The sequence below is a fragment of the Plecotus auritus genome, assembly GCF_963455305.1.
Source record: "Plecotus auritus genome assembly, chromosome: 3".
Taxonomy (NCBI): domain Eukaryota; kingdom Metazoa; phylum Chordata; class Mammalia; order Chiroptera; family Vespertilionidae; genus Plecotus; species Plecotus auritus.
This window is the reverse complement of record NC_137772.1, coordinates 158,038,480-158,060,153: the sequence shown is the minus strand read 5'-3', so window position 1 is coordinate 158,060,153 and position 21,674 is coordinate 158,038,480. Positions and strand designations below refer to the sequence as shown.

At 44.5% G+C, this 21,674-nt stretch overlaps 1 protein-coding gene across 1 annotated transcript in view; it reads left to right on the top strand.

Annotated features, from left to right (window-relative positions):
• MYRFL (myelin regulatory factor like) overlaps nucleotides 1-21,674 on the top strand; it is a gene marked incomplete at its 5' end in the record, with an annotated part of 120,790 nt that overhangs the window by 58,469 nt on the left and 40,647 nt on the right. Inside the window, 6 exons of the mRNA XM_080662859.1 lie at nucleotides 2,210-2,286; nucleotides 3,444-3,554; nucleotides 5,199-5,289; nucleotides 12,888-13,088; nucleotides 19,506-19,614; nucleotides 20,861-20,970. Of these exons, the coding sequence (XP_080518985.1) occupies nucleotides 2,210-2,286; nucleotides 3,444-3,554; nucleotides 5,199-5,289; nucleotides 12,888-13,088; nucleotides 19,506-19,614; nucleotides 20,861-20,970 (699 nt within the window). The remainder of the gene's footprint in view (nucleotides 1-2,209; nucleotides 2,287-3,443; nucleotides 3,555-5,198; nucleotides 5,290-12,887; nucleotides 13,089-19,505; nucleotides 19,615-20,860; nucleotides 20,971-21,674) is intronic.

The window sequence follows — 21,674 nt, the reverse complement described above, 5'->3', positions numbered from 1 at the left end:
TCCAGGACATAGGAAGCGGAAGCTGCCAATTTCGTAACCCTGGACTCAGATACTGCAGCTTTGCACTTTTCAGTGTATAAATCTTGCACTTCTTCTCCTAAATGTATTCTTTTTTAAAATAAATGTTTTTATTGATTTGTAGAGAGAGAGAGGAAGGGAGAGGCATAGAGAGATAGAAACATCGATGAGAGAGAACGTCATCGATCGGATGTATCCTGCACACCCCCTACGGGGGAGCTAGCCTGCAACCTGGGCATGTGGCCTGACTGGGAATCAAACAAGTGACCTCTTGGTTCCTGGGTCGATGCTCAACTGCTGAGCCACATTGGCCGGGCACTAAATGTATTCTTAATTATTTTGTATTTTTCTTATGCTGGTTCATTTTTATATGGAGTAGATTCAAAGTTTTCAAGAAATTCTCAGAGGTCCCTGATTTAAACAAGGAACCACTAAGGTAGTCAAGACCTTCTCTTTTCCAGTTACAGAGAGGGGAGACTGAGACCCAGTATGTTACACAATTCACCCAAGATAATACATGGTAGAGCTGGGTTTAGGATGCAGGCAGAATGACTTCTGATTGGTCAATGCGTCTATTAAGTTATTACCTCAGATCCAGTGCCTTAATGGGAGGAGTAGCTATTGTCCACATATTTTATTCTGATCATTAACCTGGACTTAGCCTCCCAAACTGGAGCTAGACTGCTTTCTTCAAACTGAGCTCTTAACCAAACCAAACCAAAGAGAACAAAATAAAAACAAACAACAACAACCATACTTTTCTGATTTTGGAAGTAATAAATTTATTGTGAAAATTTTGGAACACAAAAAAAAATATGAAGAGAAAAGATTCATTCATATTTGGACCTACTATTTAGTAGCTTAATTTTTCCATTATTAAAATTAAGTTCATATTGTTAATATATTGTAAAAATAACACTATATGATATTAAAGACTTTATCATCTATTATTTATAAAGATGATATCAATTTCTATTGTATAGATGTACCATAGGAATTCCTATATTATTGTAAGTTTTACTTGTAATTTTTTGTTCTTGTTCATAAAACTGCAGTTAACATCTGCATATACCCATCTTTGCATGAGAATGAATTCCAGCAGAGGAATTTACACATCAAAAATATGAACATTATTAAAACTCTTGATGTAGGTTGCCCAATGGCTTTTCAGAAAGACTGTTACTGTGCAAATACCCACAAGCCATAGATGACAGGGCTGATCTCAACACATCGTTGCCAATATTCACTAATAATAACAGGAGTTTGTAGCAAGTAACAAATAAATGTCATTTCCGATATTTTATTTATTTTTATCATTTAAAAAAATTGATTCTAGAGAGAGAAAAGGGAGAGGGAGAAAGAGAAACATCAATCAGTTGCCTACCATATGTGCCCTGGTTTGGGATCGGGCGGAAACCTGGGTACTAGTATGTGCTCTGACTGGGAATCAAATCTGAGACCCTTGGATACATGGGAAGATGCTCTAATCATTGGGAAACACTGGCCAGGGCTATCATTGTTTTTTCTTATTAGAATGTAAGGTCTGCACACGGCTGGTGTGGCTATGTGGTTGAGTGTCGACGTATGAACTAGGAGATCACTGTTCAATTCCTAGTCAGGGCACTCCTCGGATTGCAGGCTCCATCCCCAGGAAGGGGCATGCAGGAGGCAGCCAATCGATAATTCTTTTATCATTGATGTTTCTACCTCTCTTACTCTCTGAAATCAATAAAAATGTATTTTTTTTTAAAGAATGTAAGCTCTGCAAGAACAAGGATTTCTGTTAATTTGGTCAAGTTTGCATTTCTAATGCTTTGAGCAATCCCTGATGCATAGTAGGTGCTCAACAAGTATTTACGGAATGAATGAATGAATGAATGCATCATTTGAGCTGGTTGCTCCTGTGTCTTGGAACTGATGTTCCTACTAGCTCAGCCTGTACTCACTGTGTACCTGAAATGCTCTGTGGTCTTGTGTTTTCACTGTGTAGTGTCACAGGTATCTGTTTTCCTCACCAATAGCAGCACACTGCTTTAAGGTCAGAGCCATGTCTTATATGTCTCTTCTGCCCAGTTCCTAAACGAACACCTTGGAAAACTTTTAAAGTACTTGAATATTATTTACTAATGAACATTTTTATTAATGAATTAATTTTCTAAATGATTAATTTACTTTACGTTGTTCTCCACAGGTGGAAGCCACCAATCAAATAATTGCTATTGAACAGTCCCAAGCTGATCGGAGCAAAAAGATTTTCAATCCTGTTAGGTAAGAATTTCTTTTCTGAATTCCTTTGGGAATGTTTAGGGAAGAAGACCTATTGCCCAATTTATTTTGCTTATTTTAAGTAAATCCTACTGTAAAAACTAAATGATAATATGCTAATGTTTTGAACATATGCTATAAAAAACAAAGTAGGTAAAATGCACTGACATAATTGCAAACAGTTTCTTATAAAAAGCTCCATTTTTATATCATTGTTATTTTTATAATCATTTGCTACTGACAACCTTGCTAACAAACTTGGTTTCTTGAGATAAATTACTGTTACATCTTTTAATTTTTAATTTAAATCGGTATGATGATGATGATGATGATAGAATTAATTTCAAGGCTCTGGATCCATCCTGTGCTTACAATACATTTTTTTCTTATTTTTTAAAGATATGTTGATAGATTGCTTAATGGGTTCCAAAATAGAAAGCATTCAGGATTGGGATTCTATAAAACAATACGGTGGTCCAAAGAGAGAGTCCCCAATAGAATCACTTTGGAGTGGGATTTGCTTTTCAACGGACTTGGCTGGGATACAGTTGAGAACTCTCAGTGTTTTGACCCTGAGTTAATCCCGTTGGGGGTGGGAAGAAGATGGCCCCTTAGCTGGGGCAGACCTGATGCTCAAGCAGGAGCCTCCTGCACAAACACAGCTCTAAACTTGCCTGGAGCATCTGGTCCTCCCCCGAGGCTGTGTATGGTTTCCTTAGGAGCAAACAGTCTCCCACAACCAGGCCTGGACAGGGCAGATACGTAAAGGAGCTGTGATGGCATTCACAAGGAACCTAGAGAAATTGCTCAGTCATGAAGTGATGCTATAGAGGCATGAATAAAATATGTCTTTCTCCTCATCGTGGAGGTAAAAGAACCCACATGTGGTCTAGAGAGCGTACAGCCCCATGAGTCAGACACTCTGGGTTTGAGCTCCTGCCGAGTGAGCATTTCCATTCAAGAGTTATTCTGTGGACTTCCCTGGCCCCCATTCCTGGCCATGCTATGGGTAGTTTATTAAAAATCAGCAACTAGAATAAATTGTCCTTCCCAGTGTGACAGGAACCGGGGACCGAACATGAGAATCTCAGAATGGTTACATATGCTCCAAGACTCTATGTTCTTTTACACTCTCTTGGTATTTCTGCTGTTTGTTTTAGAATTGACCTACTGGCCAACCAAGTCACCAAAGTAACGTTGGGCCGACTACACTTCAGTGAAACCACAGCAAATAACATGAGAAAGAAGGGGAAACCGAATCCTGAGCAGAGGTACCAGGCAGAGCCCTCCAGGGCCTCTCTGTCCCACTGGGCCCTATTAGCCTGAAAACTGGGCCTCCCTCAACCATTTCCCTCCCTTCTCTGACTCAGTTTATTAGCACATCTCCCTTACTGTTAGCCATCTTTCTTCTGCCATCCTCACCCCCACAATGCCCACTCTCCCACCCAGCCCCGCCCAAACCTGCTGGCCTTGGTTCCCTCCATGATTCTCTGGGGTGACCATACATTCATGTCTCATTGTCATCTGAGCGCCGAGGACTGACTGCATTTCTCAAACCTGTGTGCTGGTCACTAATATGATGCTCTGAATCCTGAAGCTTTGCTATAGTCTTTTTTGATTAAGAAAATAAAATACATTTGCACTGATAATTTAGACCTATGGTTCTCATAGTGTGGTCTCAGGACTATCAGAGATAATACAACCTTAACACTTATTAAAAATGCAAGTTCTCAGGCTTTACCAAAGACAGACTGAATAAAAAACTCTGGGGGTGAGGCCCAACAATTTGTGTTTTAACAAGCCCTCCAGGGGACTCTGATATATTCTCAAGTTTGAGAACCACTGGTCTTAGAATATAGGTCTTAGAGTTGGAAAAAATTGAATTTGAATATATGATACTGCCATTTACTAGCTGGGTGACCTTGAGCACATAACCTCTTTGAGACTCACTTTCCTATTCTGTAAAATGGGGAAAACAACCATATTCTACTCCAATAGGGTTGTTCATGGGATCTAAGTGAAAAAATGTAGATAAACTGCTTAGCCTATTCATGACTCATTGAGCACTCAGTAGATGATAGCTAATAATAATAATAATAATAACAACAATTATTACTATTCCTGATTTACTTTAGATACAAAGGAGGGCCCATTCTCTAGGGATTAGAGAATTTGTAGAGTGTTACAGAGGAAATTAGTGAAGTATTTTCATGCAGGTATTAAAGCAAAAGCTTCTCTGATTGGGATAGTTTTCATTTTGACTTTCAAGAAATGGTCTGATCTTAAAAATGTCTCATCAGTGGTATAGATGAAGAAACAACTGAAATAACTGATGAAACTGCCATTGGGAGCAATCGGAGGGGAGGGTCCAGATCTTTGACGAAAGTCATGGCTGGAGGGTGTGGAAGATACAGGGTACATGGCCAAAAACCATCTGAGGATGGGAAGGGTCCGCTGTGGCTGAGCAGACCCTGTTGAGTCACCCTCCATTGAGGCCTAGGACATGTGGCCTGGGTGACTCTGGACAAAGAGACCTCTAACGTGACTTCCTGTTGTGCACGTGTTTGTGAGCAGTGCTTGCTGAGGGCCTGGGAATGCGGCCTGTGCCAGGTCAGCACACATGGGCTGAGCCAGGCCCCCAGCGGATGTCTCCCCAGGGAAGGCTGCACAGCACACAGATACCTCAAACTGGGCAACAGGTGGGCCCAGAACAATAGCGAGTAAACCAAATGCTCTCTCATTTCACCGGAGGGGCAACTTAGAGCTGAGGAGTAAAATCTTTACACGTGCAAACTTTAATGCATAAACCCGTCTAGGCACATTCGCTGTTGACTAACTGTGGGGTGGTATTTGATTGCACAAATTATGACTCCGTTCCCTGATGTGTTGGCATTGGTCTGCTGTTTCTGAGTTAGATACTTCATGTTGGTGGTTGGACTGTATGCTGCTAACCAGGACCAGTTCCATCTGTTGTCTGCCCACATCTCTGAAAGGATCATTGTAAGGGTAAGCTCCGTTCTTTGACTTTTCTGGATCCCACATGCTTTTCTTGAGGATAGTAATAGCAGATGCTGTTATTTCAGTTTTTACGTAGTGATTCTCAATCAAGGGTCACTTGGCAATGTCCGCAAACATTCTTGGTTACCACAGGTCAGGGGTGCTGGTATCTAATGTGTAAAGGTCGGGGAGGCTGCTCAGCACTTTACAATGCACAGGACAACCCCCACAACAAAGAATGACCCTCCTAAAAGGCCAGTAGTGCTGCAGCTGAGAAACCACACTGGGCTAAGTTATTTAGATCTGACCTCAGTGTATATTGTTTTACTTTTGTATCACATTCTTTATTTTGTTAATCTTCACCCAAGGATTAAATTGATATAATTGGCTTAGAGAGAGGAAGGGAGGGAGGGAGAGAGAGAGAGAGAGAGAGAGAGAGAGAGAGAGAGAGGTTGGGGTGGTTGCCTCCCACATGCACCCCAACCAGGGATTGAACCCGCAACCTGGGTATGTGTCCTGACCAGGAATCAAACCCCAATCCTCTTGGTGTATGGAACGATGCTCCAACCAACTGAACCACAGTGGCCAGGGCCATTTGTATTACAACATTTACACCCAGAGGAATGGAGGAACAAGAGGGTCAGAAACTTACACAGCTTATAAATGATGGAGCCCGTTAACAACCCAGTTCTCTCTGACCCCAAAGCCCACAGGGCACAGAAAGTGACAGGAAGGCATTTCATGCCCTAATGTGATGGGTGACCCAGGGGCATCTGGGCCCCTGCCTAGCACATAGGAATGGTTCAGTATGGTTTGCTGGATGACTGATTGGTCACAGCTGTGGACAGAGTCTTGGCAGCGAGGAGAACAGAAAGCTGTTGGCAGCTGCAGCTGCAGCTGTGAGGCCAAGCTGTCCACTGCTGAGGGTGCCAGGGCCATGAGGGAACAGGTAACCAGGGGCATGGCAGCCCTGGGAAGGGGCGCTGTCATGGCTCTTTGAAGTGACACAGGGAAGACTGGAGAACTCCAATCAGGAAAAACGCTCACCATGGACACGCCCACACAGGCGGTTGTTAGCCTTAGATCTGGGGGCAAGTTCTGCCCACTTGGGGAATTGAGTCTTTCCTTGCTCACCTTGAGCTATTCTGAAACAAAGGGCCCTCTGTGTAATCCTTTCAGTCAGTTAAAAATAGTAAGCCACCTTTTAGTAGAAATCCTTAAACTAAATCTCCAAGTCTTCATGGAGGTGGAGTAATGATGGGAATGAGGTAAAACCCTGATGTCCCGAGGTGAGGGCTGGGCTGTGCACCCACCTGTGTGCACGCCCCAGGCCAGGTGTCAAGTGAGGATCCTCCCGGGAAAGGCAGGTGAGGCCCTCCCCTGCTCAAGAGCCAAGGACAGAGGTTCCTGTGCCCCCTCCGCAGCTTTCAGGGTGGTCCTCGACACCTCACTTGATGTATCTGGGCTTGCTTTGCAGCAATAACAAATCTGATTTGAAATAAAGTCTGGAAACTAGGTTGTTTATTGTTTCTGATTTCTCATAGGGAGGAATAAATTGAGAGGTAGCAGAGACTAGATATCATGAAAGTGCTGCTCTGAGCCATATAGCTCATATTTGAATCTGGCAGTCTGCCAGTCACTTACATACTTTGAAAAATGTACCTGGTGTCGAGGCTCCTCCATTTCCTGCTGGCAGCTCCTGTAAAGATGTCTCCTGGCTGCTGCGCAAGTCCACACGGCAGCAATCCGAGACGGAACTCCTCTGTCCAACATGCTGTTACCCAAACCCTGCTGACTGGTGCCTCCTCATATCCAAAGCAATATGATAGTTTAACTCATAAGGATGACTTTGAGAAGTTGAAAACTTTTTGTAATTCACATTCTGTATGAATACTAAAAGCATTAAATATGTACTCAGTATATGGGTGTCATGTCATTCACTGAATTAAAAAAAAATGATTGCACTAGCCTGGCCTGGGTTGCCCAGTGGTTGAGCATCGACTTATGAATCAGGAGGTCATGATTCCATTCCTGCTCAGAGAACAGGGGGCATGCAGGAGGGGCTTGCAGGAGGCTCAGTATCCAGTAGGGGGTGTGCAGGAGGCAGCCGATCAATGATTTTCATCATTGATGTTTCTAATCTCTCTCTGCCTCTCCCTTCCTCTCTCAAATCAATAAAAATATTTTTTAAAAATGATTGCCATAAATAATATGAACAAAATAGAAGAAAAGATATGATTACACTCCAAATTTGATTGCTTTCTTCTAGCCATAATTTTTGGTTAAAGAGAACAACCTATTCTATAAGTGTGCTGAGTAAAACAAGGGTTACCCCAACAAACATGAGACGAATAATGGTAATAACACAAAACCTCCCCATCCCAAAATAGAAATATATTACTGATATTTTTGTCCGTTCTAACCCCAAAATGCAGAAGTGAAAATGAATGTAGACTTTTGGATCTATTTGTGTAATATTTATGCCAACCAAGAGAAAAACAATTTCAGAAATGGCGATATTTTCTGAATCAGTGAGTATTAGAAATGTCCACAGGACACAGGTCCTGCCACTGAGATTCTAGAAGGCTCCATACAGGTATATGCATCACGAGTTGGCCAGAGAGCAGAGCAGCCTGCATTCTACAAAAAAACCAAATGTGCCCTCTTAGGATGTGACCTGGCTCTGTTAATTTGAGCTCCAGGATGAAGGAAGAAAATTTTGACAATTAAAGATGTTACAAGACCTGACCACATTAAATGGAGAACTGGGAATTGCATTTAGCAAATTCAGATTCATTTGGGGGCCTAAGAATCATTCCTCCCCATAGCAGAGATTCATGTAAGGGGGACTGTAAGAGGGTTGGAATAGGTGAGAGTTTGGGCCTCCAGGAGGGTTCAGGAAACCAAACTTGTCAGAATTGTCCTTGGAGAGAGAATGGTGAGATGACACCCAAACTATACTGACTCAGTCATTGGTCTTCCGGGTTGTCAATCAAAACAGCTTTAGAAATAGATTATGACCCCAGAGTGTAAATTGACCAGTTTAATGAAAATTAAGGTCTGCTCCAAAGAACAGAGTTATATCCCAGATGCCTGTTTTGGGAGCATTCCCCAGTCAAGTTCCTTCAGATTCTCCTTGTAAGTGACGAGGCTTTCCTTCGGTTCCACATTTCTTCTAAAATGCACCGTTCAACCTGCTTCACTGATGTGTAGCTGGCTGGAGGGATGATTACTTATGTCTGTCTTTCAAAGATGTGGCGGACACCTGGGTCCCATCCCCACAGTTTTTGATTCAATAGGTTGGAGATGCCCAAGAATATGCATTTCTTTCCCCTGCCGGCCTGGGGACCACACTTGGAGTAGCATGAGTAGAGAGCATTTTGAGACCCATTTTCCATAGCCCTTTCAAAAGATACAAATATTGCTTTCTTATGAGTTGCCTTCCTCAGCTCAAGCACTCCTATTATGCTCTTCAGCTATGGCTTTAGAAGCCCAAACAATGGTAAAGCAGAGAAATTCCAACTTTCCATTCCAACCTTAAAGCAAGCCTCCAATTGCCATTAATTGCTGTTTCCTATTCCAAGCACCCGCAGGGGGCACCATTTACATGGTATTCTTTGTATGTGGAATTTTCCCCCCTTGCCCTCAATTATGCAACTCTGCAGGTCTGTGGCTGAGGACAGCAGATTAATCAATTATATGTTGGATAGTGGTTGCTATCCACAGAAGAGTGTGTTGAGGATAAATTCGAGACTGTTTACCCTTATTTTTGCAGTGTTGGTGTATACATGATTTCAATAAATGTTCACAACCCTGTGAGATCTCTAAAGAAGACATCATTGCCTGGCCAGAGTGACTCAGTTGGTTGAGCGTTGTCTGTGTACCAAAGGGTTGCTGGTTTCATTCCTGGTCAGGGCATAAGCCTGAGTTGTAGGTTTGATCCCCACTCAGGGAGCATATGGAAGGCAACCAATAGATGTTTCTCTCCTTCTCTCCCTCTTTCTCATCCTTTCTCTCTCTCTGAGCATGTCCTTGGGTGAAGATTTTAAAAAATTTTAAAAAGACATTATTTTTTTATTCTTCAGAGGAGAAACCTGGTACAGAGAGGTTAAGTGACTGCCCCAAGGTCACACAGCCAGTTTGTGTCATAACAGACTAAAAGTTCAGTTCTTTCCTAAATATATGAGGCTGTGGGATAAATAATGACAGCATTTTAGAAACTTTAATTCATTTTGGTATTTGATACAATCATCCACTACTAAGCCACATGTGAATATAGCTTCATAATTACAGCACATTTTTCTATGATTCCATTATAGTTTGCTTTGACACATTAAGATTCTGGATGCCAGAAAACAAGTTCACAGACTTTATAATAACACTAGAGGCCTGGTGCATGAAATTCGTGCACGGGTGGGGTCCCTAGGCCTGGCTGGCGATCAGGGCCAATCAGGGCAGATCAGGTTCCCACCTCCCTGCCTCCCTGCCTTCCCCCTCCCTCGCTCCCTCTGTGCCCTACCTCCACCGCTGGTCACCTGCCATGATCCATGCTGCCCCCTGATGGCTAGCGTATGTCATAGCAAGCGATCAAACTCCCATTCTCCTGGTCAAACTCCCAAGGGGACACTTTGCATATTAGCCTTTTATATATATAGATTTCCATTAGGGATGAGGACTCCTCCTTAAGGTTCTATATTTAGAACATATAAGTCCGGCTGGTGTGACTCAGTGGTTGAGCATTGACTCATGAACCAAGAGGTCACCAGTTCAATTGATGGTTTTCTCTGGCCCTTCCAAAATAATCTGACCATATTTTAGGGGTTTGAGTCTTCATCCAATGAAAGCCAAGTGAGATTGTTGTAACAGTCCCAAAAAATTAAACCTACTATATCTGCTGTTCCAGTAACAGTTACCAACATGATAATAATTATCCCAAAGCTCATTAAGAAAACAAAAATCCATCACTGTTCTAGTCTGCTTCCTTGAAGTGGCTGGCTCATTATGTTCTGAGTAGAGCAAAAACACATCAACATTTTGTATGGGATACCTTTGGATTTAGTCGATTGCTTGCTCTAAAAGGATTTGAGTCAAAGCCAATTTGCCATTCACAGCCAAGGGGGCTCTAGGGATTTTGCAGAAAGGCTCTTTGTTTGAGTGAATTCACACAAAATAATCTTCAACGTTGCTACTTTATATTCTTTCACTGCTGTTGTCTATCAAGTATCAACGGTTGAGTCAGAGGTTAGTCAGGTAAGATGAAACAGGAAGTTGAAGACACCTAAAAGTTCTTTACCTGAACCCAAACAAAGCACTACACCTTGTGGTTTCTTGTAATTATTTATTTTTAAATTGGTAACATGTGCATATGGTAAAAGCATTCAAATCATACCAAAAGCATGTAGTGAACAGCAAATCTCCCTCCACCCCAGTCTCTACGTCTCCCAGCCCCCATCCTTGAAGAAACCATTGTTTTTGGTTTCTCGGATATTCTTCAGAAATAATCTGCGCATGCTCAAGTGCTGACTTTGCAATGTCTCCCGTAGACCGCCAGAAAGGCACAAAGTGAAGACTTTGCATTTGTGCTGATGATCAGGGTCCCTACTGTTTTGTCTGAATTTCTGACAACCTGCCTCAAACACACAAAAGCCAGATTTAGAAGGATAGGTCATAATTTCAAAAGCAAATAAATTTCGTTGTGAAGATTTTGAACGATTCAGAGATCTCTACTTAAAGATGTTTGGAAATATATTCACTGGCTACAGGGAACTGGGCAAGGGGGAAGGCAATACACTGGGAAATTTTTCAACGAAGAATTTTATTTAAGAGTAAAATCTTCAGAACTTTGTCTAAAGTTTCACTTGGATTTTCTTTGAAGACCACATTCAACCAGGGCTACTACTTCTAGACAACAGCATAAAAAGGCCAAGTTAAAGTCATTATTTAACAATCAAAGGAAGTATAAGTCCAGCTCTGGAACTTGTTAGCTTTGTGGCCTCAGGCATTTCTTTTTATCCTCTCAGAGTCCCAGTATCAGTAAAATGAGGATAATGGTACATGTCTCATAGAATTGGGGTTTGGATTTACACGACAAATGTAGCTATTATTCTTCCTTCGATATTATTTAGGGGACTAGAGGCCCGGTGCATGAAATTTGTGCACGGGGGAGGGGGCTGTCCCTCAGCCCAATCTGCACCCTCTCCAATCTGGGACCCCTCAAGGGATGTCCGACTGCCTGTTTAGGCCCGATCTCAGTGGGATCGGACCTAAACGGGCAGTCATACATCCCTATCACAATCCAGGACTGCTGGCTCCCAACTGCTCGCCTGCCTGCCTTCCTGATTGCCCCTAACTGCTTCTGCCTGCCAGCCTGATCACCCCCTAACCACTACCCTGCCAGCCTGATTGATGCCTAACTGCTCCCCTGCCAGCCTGTTTGCCCCTAACTGCCCTCCCCTGCAGGCCTGGTCACCCCTAACTGCCCTCCCCTACAGGCCTGGTCACCCCTAACTGCCCTCCCCTGCAGGCCTGGTCCCCCCCAACTGCCCTCCCCTGTAGGCCTGGTCCCCCACAACTGCCCTCCCCTGCAGGCCTGGGTCCCTCCCAACTGCCTTTCCCTGCAGGCCTAGTTGCCCCCAACTTCCCTCCTCTGCCGGCTTGGTCACCCCTAACTGCCCTCCCCTCCAGGCTTGATCGCCCACAACTGCCCTCCCTTGCAGGCCTGGTCCCTCCCAACTGCCCTCCCTTGCTGGCCATCTTGTGGCAGCCATCTTGTGTCCACATGGGGACAGGATCTTTGACCACATGGGGGCAGCCATCTTGTGTGTTGGAGTGATGGTCAATCTGCATATTACTCTTTTATTAGATAGGATAGTTGAGGTGTATTAAATATATTTGTATTGTCATTAGCTAGTCCAGTGGTTGGCAAACTCATTAACCAACAGAGCCAAATATCAACAGTACAACGACTGAAATTTTTTTTGAGAGCCAAAATTTTTAAACTTAAATGTCTTCTAACGCCACTTCTTCAAAATAGACTCGCCCAGGCCGTGGTATTTTGTGAAAGAGCCACACTCAAGGGGCCAAAGAGCCTCGTGTGGCTCACGAGCCACAGTTTGCCGACCACTGAGCTAGTCAATTGCATATGAAATCATAAATATGAAAGTGCTTTAAAACTATAAAAGGGCTAGCTAAATTCAAGATTTTTTTTATTTATCTGAAATTTTTAATAAGCTTGTAATATTTTCTGATGTAATGTTCTGGTTTTAAGATCATTATTATTATCCTTGAAAAGACAGTCTTTGTGAGTTTTTTTCTTCATCTTTCTCCCAGTACAATTGACACATCGTCGATTCCAGATGCATGCAATAGAGACTGGATGTTCCAAACCATGGCTAACTGAGCTCCTGCTCATGGCGGGCAGAGCAGTTAGGGGGCCCCTGGCTCTCCTGGGGCCACAGCTATAGGGATATGTCAAAATGTCCCATCCAACATATGAGTCTCAGATGAAAGACTTAGACACATTGTTTGCCTTTGCTATAAGGAATAAACTGATCATCTGTTTCTGCTACTGTGACTTTAATGGTAACATATTTATGCATGTTTTCCAGGCCTCTAACCCTGGGCAATTTGAAAATGACAGTGATGCATTATGGCAGCGAGGACAAGTTCCAGAATCTGTTGTCTGTCATGGTCGAGTGGGAATAAACACAGATGCACCGGATGAAGCCCTGGTTGTCTGTGGCAACATGAAAGTGATGGGGACAATTATGCATCCCTCTGACAGCCGGGCCAAGCAGAATATCCAGGAGGTGAGCACGGGGCCGGCCTTGGACACCTCTGACACCTGAGTCAGGTGTGCCGGGTGCTCCTGGCCTCTGACACGCCTTGCAGGGGGCATCTCTACATGTAGCCTGTGCTATGCGACTGCTTAACAATGATGAGTGCTGCAGCCGGTAGGCATCCCTGCTGGAATTGCAAAGCAGTCCTCCCCCAGAGGATGGCCTCACCTGACAGGAGCAGAGGGCGATGACAGCATCGCGCTGGCTGCCCACGCAGCAAGTCTCCAGCTGATTTTCCACAGGCCCTGGCCCTTCCTTCCACGCATTGTCAACTGCCCTTTCCTTCCCATCCCCAGATCTCCACCTCCCTGTGTATCCTCCGAGCACTGTCTCGGGCCAGTTCCTGCCCATACGTCTCCTGGACTCTCCAGGTTCCTCCTCCCAGAGTCCGGACACCGGCCCTGCTGGCCAGTCCGCCCCACTCCTCAGCTTTCTCCGAGGGGCAGCCAGGGAGCTCCTCCTGCTGAGCCCTCAGTGCCGGGTCTGGGTGAACTGGAAAGGGCAAGACTAAGACAGGGATGTGCAAGAGCCGGGTCAGGACCGTCTCCCTCGGTGGAGAGGCAGCCGCCTTGTGGAAATCGGAAATCAGGCCTAGAAGTCAGGAGGCTGCTCCTCCACTTTCGGCTCACCCAACAACGTGACCCCGGACAAACCCTTAGCCTCGCGGAAGCTCAGTGTCTTCATCTGTGAGGTGGGAACGGTGCCTCTCTGCCTGGCCCCGCTGAGTCCTCTATATGTTTTCACCCACTGGGATAAGCACTGAGTCATTTGGGGAAAGTCACAGCTGCTCCACAGACCTCAGGGATTAGGATGAAGATGCCAGGTTACTCCTGATTCCAGATCTTTTCACCGTTTAATTCTGTGTCCCAATCACTGCCTCAACCACTTCCCTGCCTTCTCACGGACACTGCTTCTCCTGTAAGCGTTTCTGAGGCCGTGGCAGAATGGTGTTTTTAAGTCTCTTATCCGTACCCTTCTTCAGTTAATAGGAGACTTTAATCTGTAAATCATTGGCCATTCTTCCAGACTGCATTCCTTTCCCCGTGCGAATCTGCGCTGGGTTTTCTAACCCAGGCAAGGAATGTCCTCCTGGCCGAAGGGATTCCAGAGGACGGCTGGAACTGTAGACTTTCATGCTGATTGTGGAGCTGCGGCTCCTGTTAGAAGAGCCGTGACCTACTAGCCGGATGGGAACTCCTAGGGCTAGAAAGTTCTCACAGACATTTTCAGATCCCAGCCCCAGATAGTGTGCCCTTTCCTTTTAGGGAGAGAAAACTGTCTGTGTTTCAGATCACACCAACTCACGCTTGCAATTGGCTATACAATTCCCTGCCAGGTCTTATCTAAATGGAAATGGAAGGTGACAGTTGGGGAAAGTCCCCCACACCCCCTGCTGCTGCCACGAGGCCATCCCTGGAATTTTAGTTACCTAACGTCTTGAAAGGGCGCTCCTTGGTTTGAAGAAAATTTATTGTCTTAAAATAGCAAACTTCCCTAGAGCTTCTCAAATTCCTTCTAGGAACCTTCTCCACAGAGTGAAATGCCGCCCCAGCCTCGCTCCAAGTGGGACATTCCTGTTTCCCCTTCCTGCTCTCAGCGGCATGAGGGAACACGGAGGGGCCTAGCCCAGTCTCCGGGGGAAGGCGAGAAATTTAGTCCCGATTCTGGCACCCACTGGCCCAGGAAATGTGGCCCAGAGACGTTCTATGCCTGTTTATTCTTCTGTGAACAAAAAATGCTTGTCTTTTTTTTTCTTTTAAATATATTTTTTATTGATTTCAGAGAGGAAGGGATGGCGAGAGAGCGAGATAGAAACATCAGTGATGAGAGGGAATCATTGATTTTCGGCTGCCTCCTGCATGCCCCACACTGGGGATCGAGCCGTGACCTCCTGGTTCATGGGTCGATGCTCAACCACTGAGCCACACCAGTCAGCAGGAAATGCTTATCTTCATTTTACCCATGGGCTTAAAAAAATTTTTTTAAAGGTGCAAATTATATGTCATTTATTTATTAAATTATTTCATAATAATGTATTAAATTATTTCATATTAAATTATTTCAAGATTTCTGGAAATCTTGTCTGTTCTATTGGCTACTTATTACAGACAAGAGAGGGAGTGGTAATGTTGATGATGGTACTGACACATGCGTGGGCTTCATCTTCACCTCTCCCTGACTTTGTTTTTCCAAATGTGCTGGGAAGGGATCGTTGGTTGATCTGGTTGCATGCACACTGGGGGCATGCATCCTTCATTCTTTCAGGTTGCATGGCAACTGGATGAGCTCTGGCAAAACATGTTACCGAGCACTGTGACAGGGAAAACGAATATGGGCTGCTGCCTTGCCCTGGGCCTCCTCCTTCTAGGCAGCGTAGGCTGCTTGCAGATGTAAAGCACAGGAGCTCTCTGCAGAGTCCTGGTGGAGGAGACCTCTGGTGCTCACCTGGATGCGTATCCAAGACACAGAGAAGCTGGAGCAGATGTGATTGAAGCCCGTGACACCGAAGCACTGGGAAAAGGAGGTTGGTCTGAGAGGAGCAGTTTAACTCACCTGGACAGTGGCATTGTGCTTACCGATGTGATTACAGACAGGGCAAGCAAGTGAGGCTTGGAAAGGGAACAAAATTAGGGTGGAAACGGTGTGCTGAAAATCAAAGGGGCATGAAGAACTTCAAAGTCAATGCAAAAAAAAAAAAAAAAAGAGGAAGTTGAAAGTTGGATACATCTGTCAAATTCTGCAGTGAAGGCTGGAAACAGGCAGCAAAAGACCCAAAAATAAAAGCCAGGAAAAAAAAAATCAATGAAGATGAAATGCTCAAAATGTTTTTCTCTCCACCGCACTGGCAGTTAGCTGGTTAAAGAGAACCGGGTGAAGAGCCGGAGGAAGGTAAACATGCAGTCTCTCCTCAGGCCACAGGCAAATGCAGTGGTTCCTGAGCTCTGAGGCCACTGCTCGTCCCGGCTGAGGGCCAGTGCCCTGCAATGAGATCTCTTTCCCTGAACCCACTGGCCTCCCACAGGCTGAGATGTCTTCTCCGTGGTGCAGTTCCTGGCTTAAGGACATAGAAACCTTGGGCATGAGGCAGCATGACAGTGATGGCCATTTGCATTCGAGGTCAAAACTTTCTAAAACTGCTTTGGGCAAGATCAAATCAGACACTATAATTCAGTTTCTACCTTCTTGCTCAACACACGTGATGAGCAAGGTGTGGCGTAAGTGCTGGTCTGTGTACGGTTCCTGGAAGAGGATTCCAACAGGGCACAGCCCTTGCCTCTAGGGTTCTCCCTAGCCAGTGCACAGCTAGGGAGCATGCAACCCAGGCAGTTTATATTTAGCTTTGGAAAGTCTGAGCCAGAAACCAGAAGAGTGTTTTCTTAGAGAAACATTGTTATAGGTCTTTAGATCCCCAAGCCAACCCTCAAAATTTTCTTTGGGCAAAAATCTGTCTGATACCTAATCGCTAAGTGTGGCAATATGTCTTTGGGAAAAACGCATCCAAGGATCCACCTTAGGCAGCAGGGGTCTTTTTCCCTTTACGTAGCCTGGACAGCCTGAGTGAAGGTGGTCGCCATGGGGACTCTTGCACGAACCCCAGGGATAATAAAAAGTGGGCAAAGCAAGGATGGGACTCCCGAGGGTGTGGGGAGTGGGGAACTGGGGAGGCCTGGCTAGCACAGGGCCAGGCCGGGCTGGCTCCTGATTGATCTCCATCTTCAATTCTGTTATGGTCAGGGTTGCTCTGCCATTGCACTACCTCTGTTCTTTCATTCCTTCTTTTCTGCAGTGAAGCTCTGTGTGCCAATTACATCAGACACTTTGCTAGGCACTGTGCAGTTCCTGAAATGAACAAGACATTGGCCTTACCCTGAGGAAAAGAACTTTTATCAAAATTTGAACTTCAGATAAGAAACACTCATTTAACTTCCAGGGCCTGGAATAGCATCTGGCACATAGTCACTACTCATTAAATACTTGTTGAATGAATGAAGGAGCTCCCAGAGACAGACGTATGAGATTGTGACTGCTCCTTCCCAGCATGGTCTGCAAGGCCCTCCCTGCTCTGACCTTATCTTTATGGTCTAGTAATGTCAAACTCTGCCGCGATTGTGCAGACATCACTTCGGGGACTTGCTGCCTTGGGACTTGGCTCATGGTGTTCTTCCTTCCAGCACCCCTGTCTTAGTCACCCCTTTCTAGTTGCCCCTTATCTACATTTTCCCACAGCTAACTCCTATCTTAAAGTTAATTTATTAAACAAGGATTAGTTGAGTGCCTACTACCTGGAAATTGGTGATTTGGTGATGATACCTAATGGGGATCAATGGCCTCATCTGTCCTCGCCCTCAGGAGGATAGCCCAGCGAGAAGACAGATAATAAGGGTGATACAACCACTGTCTGGTGATAACTCGATTAGTGCTACCAAGGGAAAGGACAGGTGCCGTTAGCACTTAAGCAGCGGGACACTTCCTAGTCTTGGGGGTCAAAAACTGCTTCTCTGGTGAAGGGATGTGTACGCTGGGGGAGGAGGTGGGAAGGGGAGGAATTGCTGTGGAGGCATGGAAAATGCTATGAGCAAAGGTCCTGAAGTGAAAGAAGCAGAACACGGCTGAGCACTGGAAGGAACCAAGGTCCCGGTTGGGCTTCACCATCTGGAGGAAGCCCTCCTTAGCTCCCTGAGAATTCTTAGATACTTGCTTGGAGCAGCCATGATTCTCCATTCATAATTCCATCACCACCCTGCATGCCACATCTAAAATAATAAAAGCGTAATATGCTAATTAGACCCTACGTCCTTCTGGATGGCCTTCCTTCCAGACAAAGCCACGGGGTGGGGGGTGGGGTTGCGCGGCAGAGGCGTCAGAGGCCCCCAGTTGCGGTGGCGGCAGGGGGGGGCCGGGGCCAAGGCCCTTGCATGAATTTTGTGCATCAGGCCTCCAGTTGTAATATAATCCATATTGATGAGTCTGCCTTCCTGTGTAGACCACAAACTCGTAAAATTTTTTGAATTTTATTTTAAATGACAGTTTACATTCAATATTATTTTGCATTAGTTTCGGGTGAAAGGGCAATCAGTTTTGAAGTCCCAGCACTTAGTGTAGTGCATGGTATGTGGAAGATGATTGGTAAATGTTAGTCGAATAAAACAATGAATGAACACATTGAATCAAGTTTTTCCCAAGAACAGTTATTAAAACAATAGTGAGCTCAAAGTTATACTCCCTGACAAATACCTGAAGTAGATAGAGCTTGTCCATTTAGCTAGGTAAGTGCCGAGCCACAGGCTTTCCCAATCAGCCCAACTAGGGAAGAGACTTGAGTGAGATTGGAGGCACAGTGGGTCCAGAGGAGCTGAGGGTCATGACAGGGTTTTCTTAAAACAGTAGCAGCAACAACAAAGCATTTTGGTTGTTCCAACACATGGATGAATGTCAAGACAGTATAATTTTGATTGTCAAGAGACCACTGGTTTCATAATCCAGTTATATTCTAAAAGAAAACCGGGGACCCACATAGGGCCGCCAACTTTTTACTTGTTGAACAAGGTCAATAAAAAACAATCTTGTTATGCCATCAATTCATTAAATAAAAACCTTCAAAGGGGAATGATTTGAATTAAAAACATTTAGCTTTAGGAAAAATGATCTCCATTGTTTTTATTGGTATTATTTTGCTGGGACCCAGTGCAATTTTTTTGAGGAATTTGCAGTGACCATTGGGAATGCCTTTAACAACCTGCAAGAGCAGTGAGCTCAGAAAACACTGACACTGACAGGCAGGTCTGGGGAGGAGCCATCTCCATGAGGGAAGTCTGGGTCAGGAGAGTCCAGCTGGTGGGCAACCTGCGTTTGCAATCTGCCCCCTGAAGAAATTTTCTCCAGCAAAATCATCAAAAGCAAATGATAGAGGATATATTCATACCTCAAAGTTTGTTACTTGAACTAAACATTGCATTTTCAATTTATAAATACAAGGTTGACCTGTATTTGTTTGGTATTTATGCTGTGTGTTCATTTGGAAATGGTACTTCTCAATCCTTCAGCAATTGTTTCTCTCCAAAGTGAGCAACCTCATTCTCAGAAGGAGGGTTTGCCTCTCAGAGGGAAGAAGGCAGGAGCAGTGAATGAGGGAGCTTTTGTCCTAGAATTTAGACATACTAGTAAAACTGGTTCAGTTTACAAATTGGTGAACAGAAGTCACTAACATGGAAGCTGAAACTTTGGCTTCTTCAAGGAGAGTAATATAACTTTCTCTTAAAATAATTTGAGCAACAGGAAAAAGCAATCAAATTTTCAACATGCCTAATCTCTCTGGGTCACTCTGGGCATTGATTTAAATAGCAAATATCTAAGTGGGTGAAATCTGCTCTTCTTTAATTCAATCAGGTTGACACAAATGAACAGCTGAGAAGAATAGCCCAAATGAGGATTGTTGAATATGACTACAAACCTGAGTTCGCATCTGCAATGGGAATAAACACTGCCCATCAAACAGGTACATACACAAGTTCCCTTTTTAATTTTGGATTGTCTCCTATTAAAATTTTAATTCCAAATTATTTTTTTTAATATATTTTTATTGATTTCAAAGAGATAGAAACATCAATAATGTGAATCATTGATTGGCTGCCTCCTGCATGCCCCCTACTGGGGATCTAGCCCGTAACTGGGACATGCGCCCTGACCAGGAATCAATTCGTGACCTCCTGGCTTATAGGTCGATGCTCAACCACTTAGCCACACTGGCCGGGCTTAATTCCAAATTCTTTACCTGGAGGTTGTGTGCTATGGCATTTGAAAATACCCTGTTGGTCTAATTCTTCCTCTGTGAAACCCATAATCACTAGAACAGGAAAGCTTAAAGAAATTCCTGTTGTCTTTATTCAATACCCACCCCCTTCCTGCACCCCAAAGTATTGGTGGAGTATTTTTTTTTAATATTTTTATTGATTTCAGAGAGGAAGAGAGAGATAGAAACATCAATGATGAGAGGGAATCATGGATCGGCTGCCTCCTGCAGGGTGGACCAAGCCCGCAACCCAGGCATGTGCCCTTGACCGAAATCGAACCTGGGACCCTTCGAACGCAGGCCGACGCTCTATCCAACGAGCCACACCGGCTAGGGCTGGGTGGAATATTTTTAATACTATATATGTTGTTTCTTTTCACTGGCATCCTCTAGCTCATGTGATGAGGGTTGAGGTGCAGAAGGCAGCTCAAACTGTTCGAGGGCAGTACTGGGATGGAGAGAGAAAATGGCATAGTAGACAGGTCTAGATTAGAGAAGGGCCAAAGTGGTGTTTATACTCCAATCTGGAATCCTAAAGAACGGATTAGGAGGCAAAGTCCTTCTGCAGGATAAGAAAACAAACTAACAAAACAAAACAAACAAACAAACCCCCACCCCAACTCCCAAACCAAGATAATGCCCCACCCTTGCTTCTATGTGAAGAAATTTTAAGGTATTTACTCATGCCTTCCAACATTTGGCCCTGAGTGTCAAAGAAAAGTAACAAAAACGGCACTCCCACTTAATCCTATAGTGGTGCATGGCTCAAAATTCCTTCTTTGCTTCAAATGCTTGTAGATCAAAGCAAAAGCTGAGAAGGGATAAGCATCTATTTGTCAAGACTTCCCCTGTGGCCCATGGCTGTCAGTGTTCCTTTCTGATGTAGGCCTGGGAGGATTTTCTCCAGAAAGGTCTTTTCCTGACTCAACCTGTTGGAGTGTTTTGTGTCTAGGAATGATTGCCCAGGAGGTGCAAGAGATCCTGCCCAGAGCCGTGAGAGAGGTTGGTGATGTCACCTGTGAAAACGGAGAGACGCTGGAGAACTTCCTCATGGTCGACAAGGTAACCACTGAATAGATACCTGCCTCTAGAGTCTAGAAGAGCTATAACCCCGAGGGGGACCCCCTTCTGTGACATCCACCCAGGAAACAGGAGAGTAGGAAGAATTCTTGTTCTAGCTGGGGAGTAAGTTGGTGTCAATTATCCCACACGGGACATGGGCACCCAAAACAAGTCCCATAGGCAAAAAGAAAAAGGAATATAACCGGCCCTGGGGAAATACATTTAAAACAAGGAAATCACAAGAAAGAGTGACACTTGGATTAGACTTTGTCTTGAGAAATGGAACTAAAACTCCCGAAAGTGACTTATCTCACATATCATTGAAGTTATCATTAAAACAATGAGCTCCTCCTTAGAGTGGCAGAAGTGTTCCGTGTTGTTTTTTAGCACAGTTTCCAACAAAATTGTATGTGTTTGACTTCCCCAGCACAGTCATAAAGTGGGTCATTTTACAAAGATGTTCATGAGCCACATCATTTTCCCCAGGAGCCTGTCTTCATTCTCAGATATTCACAGCGTTGTCCTTTGAGGGAATGTGACCATGCTTGCGGATTCACTCCTCTTGCCTTGTTCAGGGGTCCAAGGGGAATTTTATAGTAATTGGGAGAGATGTTTGAGCGATTTCAAAGTACCTAAGAGTCCGTGGGGGATCTTACCAAAATGCATATTCTGATTCAGCATTGGGGGTGTGACCTGAGGTCCTG